A 20,015-nucleotide genomic window follows, 5' to 3' on the forward strand; every position below is an offset into this window, starting at 1 on the left:
CTGACGTCTGCCTCTCAGTACAGGATAAGAGCCCATGTGTTCCTATGTGCCATCATTTATAGTGTATTCTTCAGATTTCACCATAGACGTGAGGTTTTCCCATGCATTACAAAATATCAGTACATTTCAATAGCAAAATTACAACAACCAGAAACCTTTGTGCTGCCTGACACAAAAATCTGACCTCCTGGAGCTTAGATTTAATGTTTCCTCTCTTTGACCTGATTGACCTGTGTTGACCCACATAAGTCACATGGCCATGGTGAAATCTGTGCATAATGGTATGGTCCAGATGTTGAAATCTGTGCATAATGGTATGGTCCAGATGTTGAATAAACAGGGGGAACACAGGACTTCATCTTATCCTCACATTGTACTGCAGACAGGACTGGAGTGACTAGCACAGTGTATTAAATCATCTCACTGATTAAGCCACTATTTCTTTTTAACTACTTTGTGTCAGTGTTGACTTCTTGTTGAAGACAACGGACAATCAGTCCCATCATCAGCAGAATACAAAGTGCACTGTGCTCAGTCAGACAATACCACAGTTTGTTCTTATCATTCAAACAAATAGGTGAGCAAGTGCTAATTTAAGGTGTGTTAGTACGCCTTTATTATCTAATTCGGTTTGGAACTTGCTTGTATCTTGTTTCTAATGCATGTCAAAAAAGCTGAATAACCCTCTCAGGCCTTTTTTTTTCTAAAGCCTGAGCTCTGACTGAATCCAAGATGTCTGCAAGTGCCACATCTTTCCTCCAATGAGATTTTAAGCCTGTGAAACCTCCCTCTGTTTAGGCTTTCAGAGGACAGTTCAAGAAAAGAATTTCAGAGCATTTGAATGCAACGTTGGTCCACTTAGGATGAGGGCTGCCAGGTTACCGAAGGACAACCGCAGATTTTGTTTGCCCCTAAATGTGACTAAAGAAAGAAAGAAAATGACTGAAATGTTCCTTTGATATCTAAAGGAATGAAACCGGTACATGTGATGGCCTTGTAATGCAAAGGAAAAACAATTTGGTACGTAAGAGAACATGGAGGGCATTAGTGTAGGTCTGTAAAATGGCACTAACAGAGTTCCTGACCTGAGGTACATGATCTTTCTGTGTTGTCAGTGGGACTCTGTTGACAGGAGGGCAGACCGGCCGCTGAATGACACAGAGTCTGCTTATTGACACTGGAAAACCAGGTCAGCTCAAGATCTGATAGGAGCCTGAACCGCACGGGCATGGAGGGCAGAGCGTTCCGCTGCTGTTTGATCCTGAGAAGACGGGAGGAGAAATGATGAGGTGCCTTCTTGTCAGTAGTCTCTTGCACACATCTTCATTTCTCCAGGAAATACTTGTCAGAGTGGACTGTGGACTCATGGGGCGACCCCTTTTACCCACGGGTTGGGCAGTAGAGGGGATTGCCACTACACTCGGGGTTCCTACGCAATTATGAAAAGGATGGAATTTGATTTTATACTTTTCCAGGTCTGGAAAAGTATGGAAAATGGAAACTATTATATCGAAATTATATTTATCTTAATACTGAAGTTATTTGGGTTAATTATTTTGTATGTGCTATTGTACCAAGCTACAATCTGCTGGAAATTATTTGGTGACATAATGGCACACAAATTCAGAATAATGAAAACAAAAGATTAATTGCATAATTTATTTACATGACACACATCTAATTACTCAAATGTTGCAAATTATTAGATTTTTTAACCGAGTAGTCTGGTAATTAGGGTCTGGAAAAAGTATGGAATTTTGAAATGTCAAATGTGTAGGAACCCTGTAACACTTTATCACTTAGCATGGCACCTCATCATTTCTTATTCCCTTAGGAAACACTTTAAACCAGCTTCTCAGTGAAGTGAGGACCACTGTGGCCTACTACACTGTATGACCCTGCTTTATACAATGACTACTAACAACTGTACTGTAGACACTGAGAGGTTCATCCTATCATACCCTCTGTAAGTAAGAGACTGAATGTATCCCAATATGTATGACAGAGCAAAGACATGAGTACATGTGGTACGGTCATACAAGTTTCTTTTAACATTTGACAATTGAGGATTTTATAATTGTCTTAATAGTGCATGTAATGTTGTTTCATTAGAGCCACTTTGAGGCGTTAAAAGTGGGATTTGCTGTACATGTGGCATGTGAAGTGGGATTATGGGAAAGGAAAATGCTTCTTGATGTAGGACAGTTCAATCAGCATTAATTAGTTTTTCAAGATATCACTTAGACCTGTCCTGAAACAGACGTAGAAACAACATGCAAAGCCAGGGGTGACGAGTTTGGACTTCATCCATAGTTACTTTGAATAGACCTCTGTTTTCAATTAAAACTCTGTTACAAATACTGATTTTATACTTTGAATTCCTGTAATCTTAGCCCAGACCTCTGTTACTGAGATCTCATCGTGCATGTAATCTGTATTCTTTAACCATAGAATCAAGGGAGGTACATCAACATAAAAGTCATCTGTTTGAAAAAAAAATCACGTGCTAAGGTCACTTTATGTTGAGATGAAGATGTATTTTCTTGTAAATAAATCGATACATTGCAACCTTGAAGAATGGGGTGTCTTTGATTCATTTCCCCATCCAAAAATTACAATTTCTCTTCAATTTCAGTCCAAGATCTAATTTATCACAGATTTTTTTTAATGCTGAGAAATGAATGGCATGCCTAGAGGGTGGAGGGATTCTATCGATCGCATAGACGTACTGCAGATTTAAAAATAAACCTTCCTCAGCTAGCTAAAGGCCATGCCAGCACCTCACTGTGGGGGTATTAAGGCTCATAATGTCAGGCCCCGGGCCAGAAAGACAACATCATTCAGAATGGAGACAGCCTTACCGTCTGATTCACAAGACTCTCAGCGTTGAGCAAATTCATGCTAGTTGACACAGAGAGGCCTACGGCTGCTTTTGTCCTGATGACCTCTAACTGGTGCTGTACTATTTAGACTGAGCAGAAACTGTGTACAAGTTCAAAAATATGTAGTTTCACAATGAAGCACGCTCAAACTAGAAACATGACGTAGAACAGCCAAAGGAAAGGTTAATGTGAGAGTGTCAATTGTTTGTACAATAACTGCAGCTATAATAACTAGTACAGTGCACTCTGTGTAAGTAGTATGAAGTATGTGTTATGGGCACAGCAGGGGAGTTTGTTCAGCCATCTGCTGGTGGATTGAAGTGTCACATTACTTCAACTTCAAAGGTGCAATAATGTTTTTGGACCACAAGATGGCAGCATGCTCAAAAAGCCGTGTTCATTTACTGACCCACATCACCACACAATGATGTGATATGTGTCATCTCACCATGGAATACAACAAAACACAGTCACTATAATCTACTATCTAAAAATTTGACATAATAGAATAGAATGATGAAGTTAGGTTTCATTTGGATGGATTTTAATTATTTTTAGTTCACATAGTATATGGTTCGATATGTAATTCATAATCACCTAATTGGTTTGAACCTTTACTGCTTTAATATATGATGTAAAATAGGCTGGTGTGGAGGTGCAGCAAAATATTCAAATAATTTTATTCTGAAAATACAGAAGTGGTTAAATCAGACACACTCACAACACAAGTCACTCTATTGGCAGTACATTATATACACAGCCTACATCTTAAACTAATGCACTCTTATACAATAAATAATCCCTGTATGAAAGGTGCAGATTACTCAATTTATAATATTGGATTTTTTTTTTTTAATTATGTTTTTACAGAATTATCATTATTATTGTGATTATTATTAATTGTGGTAGCCTGATAGAAATAGAAGTAGTAGTAGGCCTATAGCCTACGATACATTTTGTCCATAGCCTACATTGTGCAGGGCTGTGAGGGAGCTTGTCCCCTGTCTGGATTGGTACAGCTCAGGAGGAGGAGTCTGCTTACGTCCTCCGTCTTAGGAATCAAACACTGAGCGGATCCTGGCTCACACATACACACACACACACACACCCATACACAGGGTGCACTCAGCCCGGGCAGGAGGTGAAAGAGACGATGCCTCTGGAGAGGTGACTACCGGTGGACTATGGCCAGATAAACAAAACCAGATCCCGATCATCAGCCGCTCCATCAGATAAAACATGGCTCCTGTGAGCAGCCGGCCGAGGAGGAGGAGGAGGTGAGAGCGGCGCGCGGCGGCGGAGGCTCAAGATAGAAGCGCTTTTCTCCAAGGAGGGAGGAGGCTGCAGACGGAGCTCTCTTGTCTTCTAAGAGGATCAAGAGAAAAGGGAAATCGAGCTATTTTTGCAGCGGACTGTTTGGGGGACAGCCACCCGGTGACACCATGAGCAGCAGCGGGCCAGATGAGAGCTCGGTGCGCGTGGCCCTGAGGTAAGGAGGGATGGAGGGATGGAGGGATGAGGCTGGACCCTCCTCTCTGAGGATGCTCCGGCTCCGGCTCACACCCCATTCCATTCCAACCATTATTCCTGCTACTTCTCCATCCACCATTGAGACAAACACACTCATCTCACCAAATCTGGAGCTATACACACTGCATCCACTCTCCTCTACCAACAAACCCCTTCTTCTATTTATGTGCTTTTATTTTGAAGCTCCTCTGTAACATACACATTGTCCTCTCCACACCCATTGTATCATTCAAACTACAGACCAGTACAGACCAGTCCAGTAGTAGTAGGCTGTAGACCAGACCCCTGATTACCTGACCTTCTTTTGTTAATACCTGCACTGCTTGTACATGCTGTGTGGTGGATTTATGAATGAAGATCTCTCAGTGGATTAGGCCAAAGAAAAGCCTGTTACTATTCCCATACATTGTTCCCACTGCACAGCACACACACACACACACACGCACACACACTGTTCCCACTGCACAGCGCGCACACACACACACACACACACACAGACACCGGCAGTCTGTTTGGAAACAGTGGCACGTTAGATGATGTTTGTGATAGCCTACGCTTTGGTACAAGTGTATTGGTGTATTTTGTGCTGTGTTAGAGGCAGTGTGTGTTTGCTGTATCATGCTGATCTGACCTTTGTCCCCTGGGCCAATCCATGCCGTCACGGTCTGGTCACCAATTATATCTTTCTGATGTGTGTGTGTGTGTGTGTGTGTGTGTGTGTGTGTGTGTGTGTGTGTGTGTGTGTGTGTGTGTGTGTGTGTGTGTGTGTGTGTGTGTGTGTGTGTGTGTGGAAAAGGGCTTAACAAAAAAAAAGACACCCAGATACAATCCAGACAATGAAATACATAGCAAATCAATATAGACGTCAATAGACTGAATGATAGGGTGGCAGCAGTAGCAATGGCAAGTGCTTGTCTGCAAGTGTGTGTGTGTGCGTGTGTTTTGGAAATGCGAAACATCATGTGAACTGGATCAGTGGAAGAGACAGAGGACAAAAGCTCGTCCCTCTCATGTTTCTCGTCTTTCTCTCTGCCTTCTCTTGTTATTATGCACTCAGACTTTGACCCAGAACTCTGTTTACAGAGCCAATTCAGTTTATGGATAGTAAATAATCAGTCAGTCAGTGAGTCTTTTGAGCGCTGCCTGTGCAGACTCATTATTGTGATAGACAAGGTAACATTACATGTCTGGTTTCCTCAGTAATGTAATACACACATAAAGATTTGCTGAACAGGGTTTAAAGATGTTTGAAACTTTGCAGCAGCTGTTGCTGTTAACAGGTAAAGTTGTTTCAGGTTTATCTTGTTAGTGCAAACTATGTGCTGTTGTATCTGTAAGAGCTCAGGCTGCATGAAATATTTAGTGAGCTCTGTCATCTTGTTTGCTAGTTGGGTTTCCACCTTTAGACCTATAATACAATCAGCTGAATATTCATTGGCCCATTCATCCATTCTATCTCTCATTCACTCATCTTTTCTTTCTTTCTTTCTTTCTCTGGAAAGCGAGTGTTTGAATTTATAGGTAACTAGAAGGACAAGAGCACAGGCCAGTGTCAAACTGCACCAGACATATCTGCACAATCCTGCTGACAAATACATGAACAAGCCAATCACTGTAAAAGATAGAGGTGAAAATAAGGACCACTTAAGATCATGTTCCTTCCTCTGTGTGAAATGGAAAGATTGGTTAATGTTAATATTTGTTGAATTTAAAACCAAAATTACTAGTTAGGTTAGAGATGAGGATTTCCATTTTAAAACCAGGGAACACTGGCTTCACAGTGAGGAAGAAGAGTCTGCACTTACATCCTTTCTCTTTTACACACACACACACACAAAGACAGATCCATGTCCTGTCAGCGGGGCACTCTGGGTCTTTACCTGCACACTCACACAGCTCCTTAATCCACCTGTGTCACATCAGCCCAGGTGAAACTAATAACATTAACCATGGCTCACTTCTATTTAAACCCCAGTGAGCCATCATGCACAGCACTGGAACTGCTCTTACTGTGGAAGCATCAGCTCAAGCACATAGTGCAGCTTGGGTGTCTCTGGTTCCACCAGTGATTCAGCCAATCAATACCTGCATTTCCTGTACAGCAGAGTCATTTCATACGAGAGTTAAAGCAGAAGTAAGCGATCCGGTGGTTTTGGCCAACTTCCTGTCAGCAGATGGAGTTAGCAGTCCCTGCCCTCGTCCCTACGTCACCACATTCACGCGCATCCCTTGGCTGCACACAGAGAGGACCGCCCCTTTATGCCGTTCTCTCTCCTCATTGGATAAAGGTTGTAGGATACAAGGAAAGTTTTCTCCTCAGCTTACAGCAGAGCAGAGTGACTGACAGACCCGTGTTTCAGACCAAACACTCTATATAAGTGATTGCTGTCGGAAGATAGAACTATTTATGACTTATATTAACACAAACATTCCGCTTACTCCTGCTTTAATGCCGATATTATCCTTTTATATCATCCGATGTTGGTGGGTAACTGAGGTATTTAGAACTTACTGGACAAAAATTGATCATATAGCTCACTGGGTTGAGCAGGCAACCCTGACAGCCTTTTGCTGCATGTCATTCCCCCTCTCTCTATCCCCATTCCTGTTTGTCTCTCTCTCAATTAAAGCCATAAAAGCCCAAAATAATAATAATTAAGGCAAGCAAATAAATGTAACTATAAGTTAGACTACATCTCATATCAGCCTGATGCTATAATTAGGGCCACATACAAAGACAGAGTGTTTATGTGAGCTCACCATTGGAAATACCATTAAAGACTGAATTGACTGAGATAACAAAGATGAAAGTAAAACTGCAACAACAAAGTCAGCAGAGTTTCACTGTGAACATCTCTGGACACATCCTCCCTGGTTTTTGTTTCACTGATGAAGATGGAGCCTTAAGACAAAACGTGTCACCATTAACTCAAAGTACAATTTACTTTCACTTAATAAAGAAGACACACCTTTTCATCTGCTGCTAAATCACTGCCTGCAAGCGTTAACATCACACTGCAGCTTCATGTTGGTGTTTTCAGCTCGATTAATCGCCGTGGCAACATTCTAATTATTTTGGAGCCTCATAGTTGTGGCGAACCTGAACTTTAAAGCATCTTAGAGGTTTTGACTGGCAGCTTCTCCGCACTCTGTGATAGTTTAGTTAGCCGTGTGTGTGTGTGTGTGTGTGTGTGTGTGTGTGTGTGTGTGTGTGTGTGTGTGTGTGTGTGTGTGTGTGTGTGTGTGTGTGTGTGCAGGTTGCCAACTAGTGCCTGCCTCAGCCTGCGAGGCTAATGCTGTCTGTTAGCAAGTTCCTAATCCCCCACACCAACAGGCCCACAGTGATGAAATGCTTCTTTATCATCCTGATTCTGGCTGTGTGAGTGTGTTTTTCTTTATTTTTTGAGGTAACAGGGAGACCAAGAAAGAAAGAGGTCTGGAGCCTGAACAGAGGAAAAGTCGCTTCAGGGTTTTTTTTGGTCATTTTGATTTGTTACTGGAAAGATGATGTAACGTAAAAGTGTATTTGCTCTTGACAAATGCACTTGCTTATTCTTCAGTAAGATTATTTAAACATTAGATGCATGAGCTGTGCTGTCATCTGTGGTTTTAAAGGTTTTTCACACCTGACAGCACACAGATGGGGCATTCTGCAGCACAGAGTGTATACAGGGTTATCCTCTGTGTGTGTGTGTGTGTGTGTGTGTGTGTGTGTGTGTGTGTGTGTGTGTGTGTGTGTGTGTGTGTGTGTGTGTGTGTGTGTGTGTCTCTTTTATATAACACCCTGACATGTCTTTGTATGTGTGTGTGTTTGTGTTCAGTCATGCACACATTTCTCTTGTCCCATGTTCTATGAAAAAGCAAAACAGGACATTAATGATTTATTCAAGAATTCAGTCATTGATACCGACTTTGCTTGATGGAGTCGGTCAAGTCACTTATTAGTTTGTCAATATCCTTGAAGTACAGCTTTAATAATTAAGTGCTGGCAGCCAGAATTAGCCTGCAGCAAGCATTCAGGTTTCCTACTACTCAATTTAGAGGACAAAAGTTCTGGTTTCTAATTAGATGGGACAAGGTAGGGGCTTTTGCAAGTGGTAAACTGGTTATGATGAGATATTCCCCATTTACATGCTTGAACAGGTTGTTCAGCTTGAAACTTACACTCACAGTGGGTAATTTGAATAGAATTAGATAACCTTTGTGGGTAACACTTTACTTGAATAGGTATTCATAAGCTTGACATAACACTGTCATAACAGTGTCATAACTCAGTCATGAATGTGTCATAAACATTATGTCAAATGTCATAATCGTTTATGACTGTTGTCATTAAGTGTCATTCGGTTTTTGTAATGACAACTTGACATTGTTTGGGTTGTCTTGATTATGACAACCTGACATTAATCAAAGTGACATTACCAGAAAATGTCTTTGTCATGACAACTTGACATTAACAGAATATGCACCTATTTTTGTTTTTTATGGCAAGTTGACATAATGATTATTACAATTAGATGTGCTAGGTTACAGACCAATTCTAGCACTTGGTCATTGATGTTTGACAGGATATGGACAGGATAAATGAAAATAAACTCTATATTTTTGCCGACTTCGAGATATGTAAGGGATAATGTATAGTTCGGAGGTTGTATACAACCTGAAGGGGTTTATTTCTCCTTAGAACACGGCTCTCTTGAATACTCGATTCTGATTGGTCAATCACCAATATTCTGCGGTGTTTATTTCTCGATAGACCACCGCTGAGCGGACCGTTGCTAGGGACTCCATAGCAACGGCCGACTCTGCATGTCCGGTCACGGCCGCTGTTTTGCTGAGCCTCCTCCCGTTCGTGCATTTGAAGCCTTTGATAATCAATCAGTGGATCGATGGATTACCATACACGTTACGTGTATTTTGTGTAGTCCTATCTGTCATAAACAAGAGATTATGGGGTGCGTTTGTGTCGCGGAGCTACAGAGAGGAGAGGAGCTGTGACACGGTCAGAGGTTCTGATGCAAGTTTACTTTTCAGCCACGATGTACTCTCCCTGTAACAGGTTACAAGTCGTTTATCTAACATCACTATTAGTCCGAAGCTATTTAATGACGGTAAAAATGAAACATAAAGTAAATATCCTGCATAGTTTCTCTTTTCTGTGCTGCGCTGGTCAGAGCGGCGTCCCGAGCAACGGTCTAATTTTACATGAATAAAATCTCTTTTTATCATTATTTTGTGTTACATTATTGAATGATTTAGTTGTAGGCCGTGTTCTAAGCGGGATAATGTATAGTTGGTCGGTTGTTATGGAGAAATAAACCCCTTCAGGTTGTATACAACCTGTCGGGGTTTATTTCTCCATAACAACCTCCGAACTATACATTATCCCTTACATAACAACCGACCAACTATACATTATCCCGCTTAGAACACGGCCTACAACTAAATCATTCAATAATGTAACACAAAATAATGATAAAAAGAGATTTTATTCATGTAAAATTAGACCGTTGCTCGGGACGCCGCTCTGACCAGCGCAGCACAGAAAAGAGAAACTAGAAAATTTCCTCTCGGGAAATTTTGAATGGGCCACGGGAGCTACTGCGGGTTGTGCCATCTCTGTCAACATGGGAATCAAACCCACGATCTTAAGGTCAAGACAGAGCTGATCAGACAGACACATGATCATCTTTCTATAAGCACTGATATGGAGGAGCTGTAACCACATTAGGTTAACTGTGTGTGTAGGTGTGTGTGTGTGTGTGTGTGTGTGTGTGTGTGTGTGTGTGTAACTGTAATCACATGAAGCTGGCTCTAGAGTCTGTGTGTGTGTGTGTGTGACTGACTTGACACATAGTTAGTTAGTAGCTGCATCCTGTGTCAGTCTGATTTAGCTGTGTCTGTGTTTATAAACATTTAAACGAGCGCCAGGTGGATTGTTTATGAAGTTAACGAGCCCTGGCCTGAGGATCAAAGAGGTTACCACGGCGATAGGGGCCCCCGCAGGCTGAGACAGACAGAAACGTGGAGAAAAACAGCCATTTTCTGCCTCTAAACCGGTCTCACAATTAGGCTTAGCATGACAAAACGGTAACTCCTATCAGAACAAAACACAGATCAACGTTGCTCTAAGGACTTACTGAAAATTTCGGTACGATTTGGTGTTTCTACAGTAAATATTTTGGCGACGCTGGCAGTTTTAAAACATCAGGCCGTTCTGCTCCTCTCAGAAAATATTTGTATTGGACTCAATGAGGAGCAGAGACAGACGTGGCCGCACTCAGAGACTGATTCTGTCAATTCTGTAAGTCTCTCTGATATTTTGAGCACATGACATGAGAGATAACAAGTTTGTCTTACAAATTCTGAAAAAATTATGTCTGTAGAGTGTAAATTGTGGCCGTGGTCACAGTTTATCCAGAAAAAATACAGAATGTTTCTTCACTCTCTCCCACTCTAACCGATGATGTCACGCACTCTGACACGAACATTCTGTCCAATACACACCCATTATAATCTCATAATTTCTCCAAAAATGATCATGGTCATTGATCATGGATTGATCAAAAACTATATGACCTATCAAAACGTGGCGTAATACGACAATACACAAGACTTGTGTCTACTGTTTAAAGTTTAAATGGAGTCTCTAGATGAAAGTATGCCTGAGCAGTAGACTTTTGTTAAACTCCAATGATTGGTCTTTTTCGCTCTTTTTTTCCCGCCCGTCCCATTGACTTACATGCAAAAATTTTGCGCAGTAAATCGCGACTTACGTCGCGAATAATTCGTACACTGTTGAGAAAAGTAATAGCACACCGATCCCGATCAGGACGCACATTTTGATATATAATTTGTCCTGCAACTCTTCGAGTTGCAGGACTAGTAGCGAACCGAAAGTTGGCCGGAAGTGGAAAAATAACTAGAAAAAGCATTTCCAAGAATGGAAATGGTGTGACTGCTGATAGCAACTGAACGCTGTTGCAGAATTAGCAAATAGTGCAAGCAGTGATCACCATACAAATGTTTGACCAAGGTCGGAATTGAACCCACAACCTCGTGGTCATTAGACTTCCACTCTGCCTCTAGGCCACGGTGCACACACAGTTGCAGAGACTGTTGTCTGTTAATGATCTGCACACTGTCAACATCAAGAAAGCTTGAGAGTCAAGCTTGAATGACTTAGAATGAAAATTTCTGTGAATTTCAGGCTGAGAGCAGCAGTTTCAACATGAAGCAAGTTATCAGAAGTCAACAGAGGACAACTGGGAAAATAATTCACTATAATTGTTGTTGCAAGAATTGAACCAGCAACCTTCAGGTCTCCAGTTACAGACAGAGACAGTGTGTGAGGGGTAAAGAAAACCTTTGATAAGAGGATCACTGGCTTCTGCTGACCTCATGATCAATAAACCTTTACTCTGCCACTTCGCCACAGAGAGCACAGACATAAGCATGTTTCAGACAGAGTTGTGGAGAATTCTCAGCATTGGGCTGAATGAGAGCAGAGAGCTCCCTGGCTGCATTTAAAAAATATTTAAAATTATTATCTAAGTCTCTTTGCATTTTTGACCAGAATTTTAGCCAGAAGACAAGTGTGGCTACAAAACTGGAGAAAATAATTTGTCTAGAGTTTAATTTGCAGAAAAAGTTAAATATTTTAAAAAGTATAAATAGTTAAAAAGAGAAAAGTAACGCCGATAAAGTTCAAAAAAAGCTGCACATTTTGATATATGAATTGTTGAAATAGCACAACACCTAACACACTAACCATATGGCCACAGAGAACCTGAGTTACAATGAGCTTTATACTATGAGGAATCAAAGACTGTCCAATGACAGCTGAATAATTGGAATCAATGACTGAGGCAGGAATCGAACCCGTGACCATATGATCACTAAACCTTTACTCTGCCACTCGGCTACAGAGAGCACACTGCTTTCAAGACTGTTGTCATTCATTGTAATGTGATGATGTGCTGCAAAAATATATATAATTTTATATATATAAAATTATAAAATATATTTTATATACATATATATATATATATATATATATATATATATATATATATATATATATATATATTATATATATATATAATTTTTATTTTTATTTTTTTAAGTATATATTTTTTGGCTTTTCATGCCTTTATTTGATAGGACAGTTGAGAGACAGGAAATGGGATTCGAACTGGGGCCGCCTGCAGTGAGGACTGTAGTCTCAACACATGGGGCAGGTCAGGTGCTCTACCAGCTGAGCTTAAAAACACCGCCCCCGGACTTCGATATATTGCCATGTGCATGCGCACATGTTTGTTTTCCTCATCGCTGGCCTCCAAACAGGCTGGATGACTGGAGGCTTCACTCTGTGCATCGGTCTCAGCACCTGGGCCGTTTGTGCCATAGCGGAATGAACGAAGTGAATCCTCTCGTCAGTCATCCAGGATCTTTGTTTCCCAGAACACATTTCGCGGCAACAGGTGTCGTGGTAAAGCTAAGCAGCTAAATGCTGTTTTAATTCTCGCTGCAGTGCTGTTATTACGTTACTTTTTAAAGTTTTAATATTTTTTCATGTGAGAAAGTCACAGTGAAGATCCCCAGTCTGTGGTCAGTTTATCCAGATACCGCCTGTTTTACGTTTTACGTTTTTGGAGAAGTGCAGAGCTAATGTGCTACCGTTAGCAGCTGCCCGGTCTGCTGAGCTCCGGTCAACCTCTTCATCATCCCGGGAGAGAAAACGAGCGGAGTAATTTATCGGCAGGTTTTGAGAGGTTTACCGCCTTCCGGTTAAATGTTGACAGTAATATTGTTTATCTGCAATAATTTGTGGGACAATATCGTCCAGCAAAATGTGTTCTCGTCACAGGCCTACAGTCAGTTCAGGATATGTTAATGACAACTCAGAAAAGACAAGTTTATCCACATGATGGACAACTCAAAATGCCCACTTTACTTGAGTTTGCAGATCTTCATTATGTTGCCGTGAATGTGGTGACACAATCATGAAAGGAAACTGTATTCTTCCTGTGAAGTCAGGGTCGTGAAGTCAGTGGTGTTAATGACAACTCAAAAGCTACACTTTACTTGAGTTTGCACTTATTGTCATAGTTGTGTCGTGACAGTCACATTGCCGAAACGGCCGTGCCGCTGTTATCTGCTTTAATGACAACTCAAAATGCTACCACTTTACTTGAGTTTGCAGAATATCTTCATTATATTGTCATAATTGTGTCGTGACAGTCAGTTTATCCTTCATGATATGTTAATGACAACTCAAAATGCTACCACTTTACTTGAGTTTGCAGAATATCTTCATTATATTGTCATAATTGTGTCGTGACAGTCAGTTTATCCTTCATGATATGTTAATGACAACTCAAAATGCTACCACTTTACTTGAGTTTGCAGAATATCTTCATTATATTGTCATAATTGTGTCGTGACAGTCAGTGTATCCTTCATGATATGTTAATAACAAACAAAAATGCTACCACTTTACTTGAGTTTGCAGAAAATCTTCATTATATTGTCATAATTGTGTCGTGACAGTCAGTTTATCCTTCATGATATGTTAATGACAACTTAAAATGCTACCACTTTACTTGAGTTTGCAGAATATCTTCATTACACTGTCATAATGGTGTCGTGACAGTCAGTGTATCCTTCATGATATGTTAATAACAAATAAAAATGCTACCACTTTACTTGAGTTTGCAGAATATCTTCATTATATTGTCATAATTGTGTCGTCGTGACAGTCAGTTTATCCTTCATGATATGTTAATGACAACTCAAAATGCTACCACTTTACTTGAGTTTGCAGAATATCTTCATTACACTGTCATAATGGTGTCATGACAGTCAGTTTTGGGTATCCTGTCAAACATCATGGTCTGTAACCTAGCACATCTATTTTATCATTATGTCAACTTGCCATGAACACAAAAATAGGTGCATATTCCGTTAATGTCAAGTTGTCATGACAAAGACATTTTCTGGTAATGTCACTTTGATTAATGTCAGGTTGTCATAAGGACATCCCAAACAAATTTAATGTCAAGTTGTCATGACAAAGACGACTTCTGGCAATGTAACTTTAATTAATGTCAAGTTGTCATAATCAAGACAACCCAAGCAATGTCAAGTTGTCATTACAAAAACCGAATGACACTTAATGACAACAGTCATAAACGATTATGACATTTGACATAATGCTTATGACACATTCATGACTGACTTATGACACTGTTATGACAGTATTATGTCAAGCTTATGAATACCTATTCAAGTAAAGTGCTACCCATTTGGGTATGACAGTATGATCTGACAGTGTATTGCAACCAGGACTACACCCGAAACATGATATTCAATAATGAAATAAGAATTATGATGCTATTTTACTGAGTGATTGGTCATTTAAATGACAAGAACATTTAAATGTTTCTTGATTCCAGGTCCTCAGATGTGCTGATTTGCTGTTTTTCTTAGTTTTAAGTGCTCGTAGAGTGAATACCATTGGGTTGTGGACTGCATTCTGAGAAATTGAGATTTTAATGGACATCAATATAATTGATCAATTAATAATAAAACTAATATAGAAAAAAAAATCAATGAATGTTGACAAATTTGAATCATCTCACATAATATCATGTGTATCACTTATACGTATATTGCCTTGTATGTTGTAAGGTAAGTAACAATATCTACCCAGAATGAATTTGTCAAATACAAACTAGACCTACATGAAGCCCCTCAGAAAGCTCCTTTATTAATATCCAAATAGCCTGTCTCCTATTGGCTCCACCTTAGTGCCTGTTGGTTACAAGTCCCGCCCCTTTTGACCTTTGTAGATTAAGTTGGAGGGCAAAGGCTGTGTGCCTGCTACCCTGACAAAAAGCGTGTGTGTGTGTGTGTGTGTGTGTGTGTGTGTCTGCCAGTCAGGGTGACAGCAGCAGCCATCCTCTGCCACCTCTCCACCTCTCCCTCCTTCCTACCCGAGCCACCTTTGACCCAGGAAGCTGAAGTCGGCACTGATCACAGAGCTGTGATCGGTCGGTGACCCTGTCAGAATGTCTCCATGGCAGCTTGTTTCAGTTGTCTCCTTGGTGACCGGAGGTCTTTTGAATGGACGACACTCAGCAGCCGTGCGCGGTTTGTAAAAACGCTGAGTTAGCAGAACGCTCTCTGCTCTTTTCTCTTCCCCTCTCCGTCTCTGTTGACCTCTCAACGTTGACCCTCTGGCGCGGTTCCCAAAAGTCCTCAGCGTCGTCACTGCCTCGCTGTTTTCAAACTACACCCTGAGGGAAGAGACAAACTCAAGGTCTTTACGTCTTTATCACATCCTGTGGTCCAGTCAAAGTTTTCTTTCACCAACACTAAAATATCGTAGCTGCATCCTTCACTGAGGATAAATGGAAATCCACAGCCGACACCTTCTTTTAAAAGCCACAATTACAGATCATTTGTTGATCTTCCATCATGCACCATCCTGCATTTTTAATCCCAGAGTCACTCTTACAGATACACTGAGGAGAGAGCTACACTACAGTGGATTGGCACTTGATGTCAAGACCAGCTGCCCAACAATGTAAAGACTGTCACTAAAACACTGTCTTGTTGTGGTGCTTAGAACAGTAGCAGCTCATTGTGGATGTCCCATTTGCACCGTCTGCTTTCTCTCTCTTAATAATAATAATAATAATAATAATAATCAATTTTATTTATAAGCGCTTTTCCAGAAGCTCAAAGACACTTTACATACAATAAATTCAGTTAAGAACACAAGACATATAAATTCAGTTAAAAGCAGCAAAGACAGTATAAAACATAGAAAACAATATAAAACACACACAGAAATTATGTATTAAAAGCTGATTTAAAAAGGTGTGTTTTTAACATGGTCTTTTTTTTCTTTTCTTTTTTACATCCTTCTATTATTTCTGTTCATCCTTTGGCTCAGGGCAGCCATTAGTCCACAGGCAGCAGAAACATGCCACTCAAGCTGGTGCACAAATACACACATAGATATACAAAAACACAAGTGCACCTGCTGGGCATGCTATTTCTGCATTTTGTTATATAAGAACATCAGGTCAGTTTACCTGAAGGCGTTCCTCACACACACACACACACACACAAAAGCATGTGAATGAATGCAGTGGTTATCATGTTTCCTCCAGTCACAGAGTCTGAAGAATAGAGAGAGAAGCTTTTCACTATTAACACTTCAACAGAGGCCTTTGACTAGAAGAAGGGTTGGTTGATGGTGTGTGTGTGTGTGTTCTGGTGAAATCTGATTATTTGCGGTTCTCTTGTCTCAGTGACATGAGCAAGACGGGGCCAGCAGAGCATGTGTATGTAGGAGAATTACGAGAACTTTTGTGTGTGTGTGTGTGTGTGTGTGTGTGTGTGTGTGTGTGTGTGTGTGTGTGTGTGTGTGTGTGTGTGTGTGTGTGTGTGTGTGTGTGTGTGTGTGTGTGTGTGTGTATTAGTAGTACATTGTATCCCTGATTAACCTCTGCTCTGCTGCTGGATGGCATCACTGTCATCAGTCCACAGTTACTACAGTCCAGTCCCATCTTCATCAAAACCCCTCAGACATTCTTCAGCTGCTCTGTGATCAGCTCCACTGTACCAGCTGCTCACACATTAGCTGTCAGCTAGTTAGCAACATATCATTAGTATAGTGAAGTGTGCTTAAGGGTGTTTGTGTTCAGCTCGGCCTCAGTTGAGCTGTCTGTCTCTGTGTGTTTATTAAGTACTAGATTCATAAAGCCCCATTAGATTAAGCAAGTACACATCAACAGGAAACAGACTTTCTACCTTGAACACAAATATTCAACTTGTGCGGACACATCTTTGCATCACTTTGCAAATGTGGTATCCCCTCGTGCTCTGTATGCAGCTGTGCCACATCTGCAATTTGAGTCTCACTCTGTGCCGTCTTAAACCTCAACATCAGGAAGATCACATCTCACATCTTATACTGTAGGCCTACATGAGAGGGTGACAGTGGAGGAGTGCAACATGTTTTAAATAGGGCTCAAATACCAGTATTTACTCAGGGCGGCACGGCAGAAAAGTAGTTGGTACTGTTGCCTCTCGGAAAGAAGCTTCTGGTCTTTCTGGGTGGAGTCTGCATGTTCTCCCTGTGCCTGGGGGAGGTCTCTCCAGGTCCTCCGGCCTCCTCCCACACTCCCAAAACCTGTACTCACTGGACTGGAGACTAAATTGCCTGTGTGAATGTGGGTACGTTGTCTCTATATGTGGCCCTATGATAGACCCCAAGATCCATGAATAAGCGATATAGGCAAAGATGGTTTAGAAACAAGACGAGTCAGTTCCCTGTATCTGTGTCACGTGGGTGTCGCCATGACCCCGCCCCTTCGGGAGATCAATTGACTCTAATGGGAGAAGAGAACGTGAGCACAGATTATGGTCGATTCTTTCGACCCACAGTCACTGAAGAAAATATTGGACTCATATTTCACAAGCCACATCTCTTCTGAACATTTTGACACGAAAATGGTCCATTTCAGACAGACACATCAGGAGAAAATGAAATTTGTTCAAGACCTGTCTCTGTCTCAACAAGACTTTCTCGCGACATTTGCCACAGATCTCCTAGGTAACGTTAACTAACGTTCAACTAATTTTCATAATGCTACAATGGCTAAATGCCTAAATGGCTGTTAATATTTAATATTATCATAAGAAAATATAAATAACTCACATTCACAACAAGAGGTGGGGGCACAGGTGACCACACGTTTCATATCATTGGTGCAGCTTTGAGCCATCTTGTCTTTGGTATATAAGCAATGGATGGATGTGCATTTCCCTTTAAGATTTGTGCATGATGGGCTTATGAGAAAATAGATCCAGTGTAATCGATGTGATGCTTTGAGGCAAATTGGGTCTGTGTTTTTATTCTAGGATGTAGCTGGTATTGATTTTTTTTAATTTAATTTTTGCTTTGGCTTTTAAGTGCAAAATCCAGAAATATGTGACTTTACATGATGATGTCAGGTGGTGAGTCAGTGTGCCTGTGGCAGTGTTAGATGTGGAGAAAAGAGTTTTGTTGTCTGCTGCCTGGTGGGCTCAGATGTTCCTCTCTGTTTCTGCTGAATCACTGGGTGCAGTCTGCACCATCTCCACATGACAAACTAAAGATCAAATAACGGCAATAAAGCATCAGGATTCGCTGTTTGTGCTGTCAGTGATGATTCGCAGTGATTGGCTGCATCCCTGGGGAGTGAATTGATTGGACAGTGAAGTGATGTCACAGTGCGATTTGATTGGCTCTGTTAAAGGAAGGATTATCAACATCATGATGATGTGATGGGCTGACTCATCTCCTTTTTGATCAGTATCTGATTACTGATGTTTCCTCACATCCTCTTATGTTGTCCATGAGGTCAGCAGATTTACAGTAATGCTGAAGGCAATGATTTGATTTATTTTTATATTACCCATATTGCCAGGATCACATCCAAAAAAAATCTTATTTCAAAATGCCAAATGGAAAAGAGGTAGCATCCCAGACGCTTGCATACTGTACAGTCTTTTTTTATACTATGTGTGTGTGTTTGCAGTGTTGTAGAGTGTGTGCATTAAAAATATTGCCGTTTTAGTTAGAATAAATATGATAATTAATTTAAATAATTTGTGGCAGAGTGAACTCTTAGATCTTTAATTTAAATCAGCTTCCATCATTTTCCTCGTCACTGTACTTTTGTCTACAAAAATCATGATCAAGGTGTATGATGTGTGTGTGTGTGTGTGTGTGTGTGTGTGTGTGTGTGTGTGTGTGTGTGTGTGTGTGCGCACGCGTGAGGAGTTCACTGTTTCTCAGGCTGTCACTGTAATCGCAGTAATGAGACTGAGAACAGGAGCCTAACAAGCCATGTCACATGGGGAGAGCCTGACAAAGCCCCTCTGTGTGTTTCTCTGTCTTTAATGTAATGTGTGTGTGTGTGTGTGTGTACTGGGGATGTGTATGCATGTGTCCGTCTACCTTTCAGCCCTTTCGAGGTGAAGTGAACTGTGTCTCAGCACTCTGAACTCCTCACATCACTCAGTCAGCCTCCTTTATTAAACTGTGCTTATTTCTTTTACCAAGAGTTACACTGGAACAGAATAGTGAATAATAGGCCGATTATTGAAAGGGTGATACATTTCAGTGTATTGAAGCACTTGTCTGCCCAGTGGCCTTTAGCTAAACACTGCTACTGATGCTACAGTCAGTGTTGGTTAGGATGAATGAAACAGTTACGTGGAATTAAGGACTCACCGTTTTTACTACAAGCACAGTGGCCCCTAAAATTTAGAGGCACACCATAAATCAACTTGCAAATCAGATATTCACATTTCCTTTTCATTCATGATCCTCACACACATTAGCACCTGCTGAGAGATACCAGGTTCTTTGAGTTGTCCCTTCCATGTTTCACCAGTGTTTAAAAAAACAACAAATTTACTGGTTGCACATGCACATAGATTAAAATCTTACTTGCTGTGCCCCCATTTAGGGGCAGTCTGGAGCCCTGAAAGTAACTAAAAACTAGTAACTTCAGACACTGTTCCAAATCTTTTAACATT

At 40.9% G+C, this 20,015-nt stretch overlaps 1 protein-coding gene across 6 annotated transcripts in view; it reads left to right on the top strand.

Annotated features, from left to right (window-relative positions):
- Positions 1-3,972: 3,972 nt before the first annotated feature.
- The window catches only part of LOC146963115 (kinesin-like protein KIF21A), a 42,564-nt gene continuing 26,521 nt past the window's right edge, over positions 3,973-20,015 (top strand). For all 6 annotated transcript variants that reach the window (XM_085769710.1, XM_085769711.1, XM_085769713.1 and 3 more), the window contains exon 1: positions 3,973-4,371. In XM_085769710.1, the coding sequence (XP_085625836.1) occupies positions 4,325-4,371 (47 nt within the window). In that variant the 5' untranslated portion in view covers positions 3,973-4,324. The remainder of the gene's footprint in view (positions 4,372-20,015) is intronic.

This window comes from Trachurus japonicus, chromosome 23 (assembly GCF_045865225.1).
Source record: "Trachurus japonicus isolate A0001 chromosome 23, Traja_1.0".
NCBI classification, from domain to species: Eukaryota; Metazoa; Chordata; class Actinopteri; order Carangiformes; family Carangidae; genus Trachurus; species Trachurus japonicus.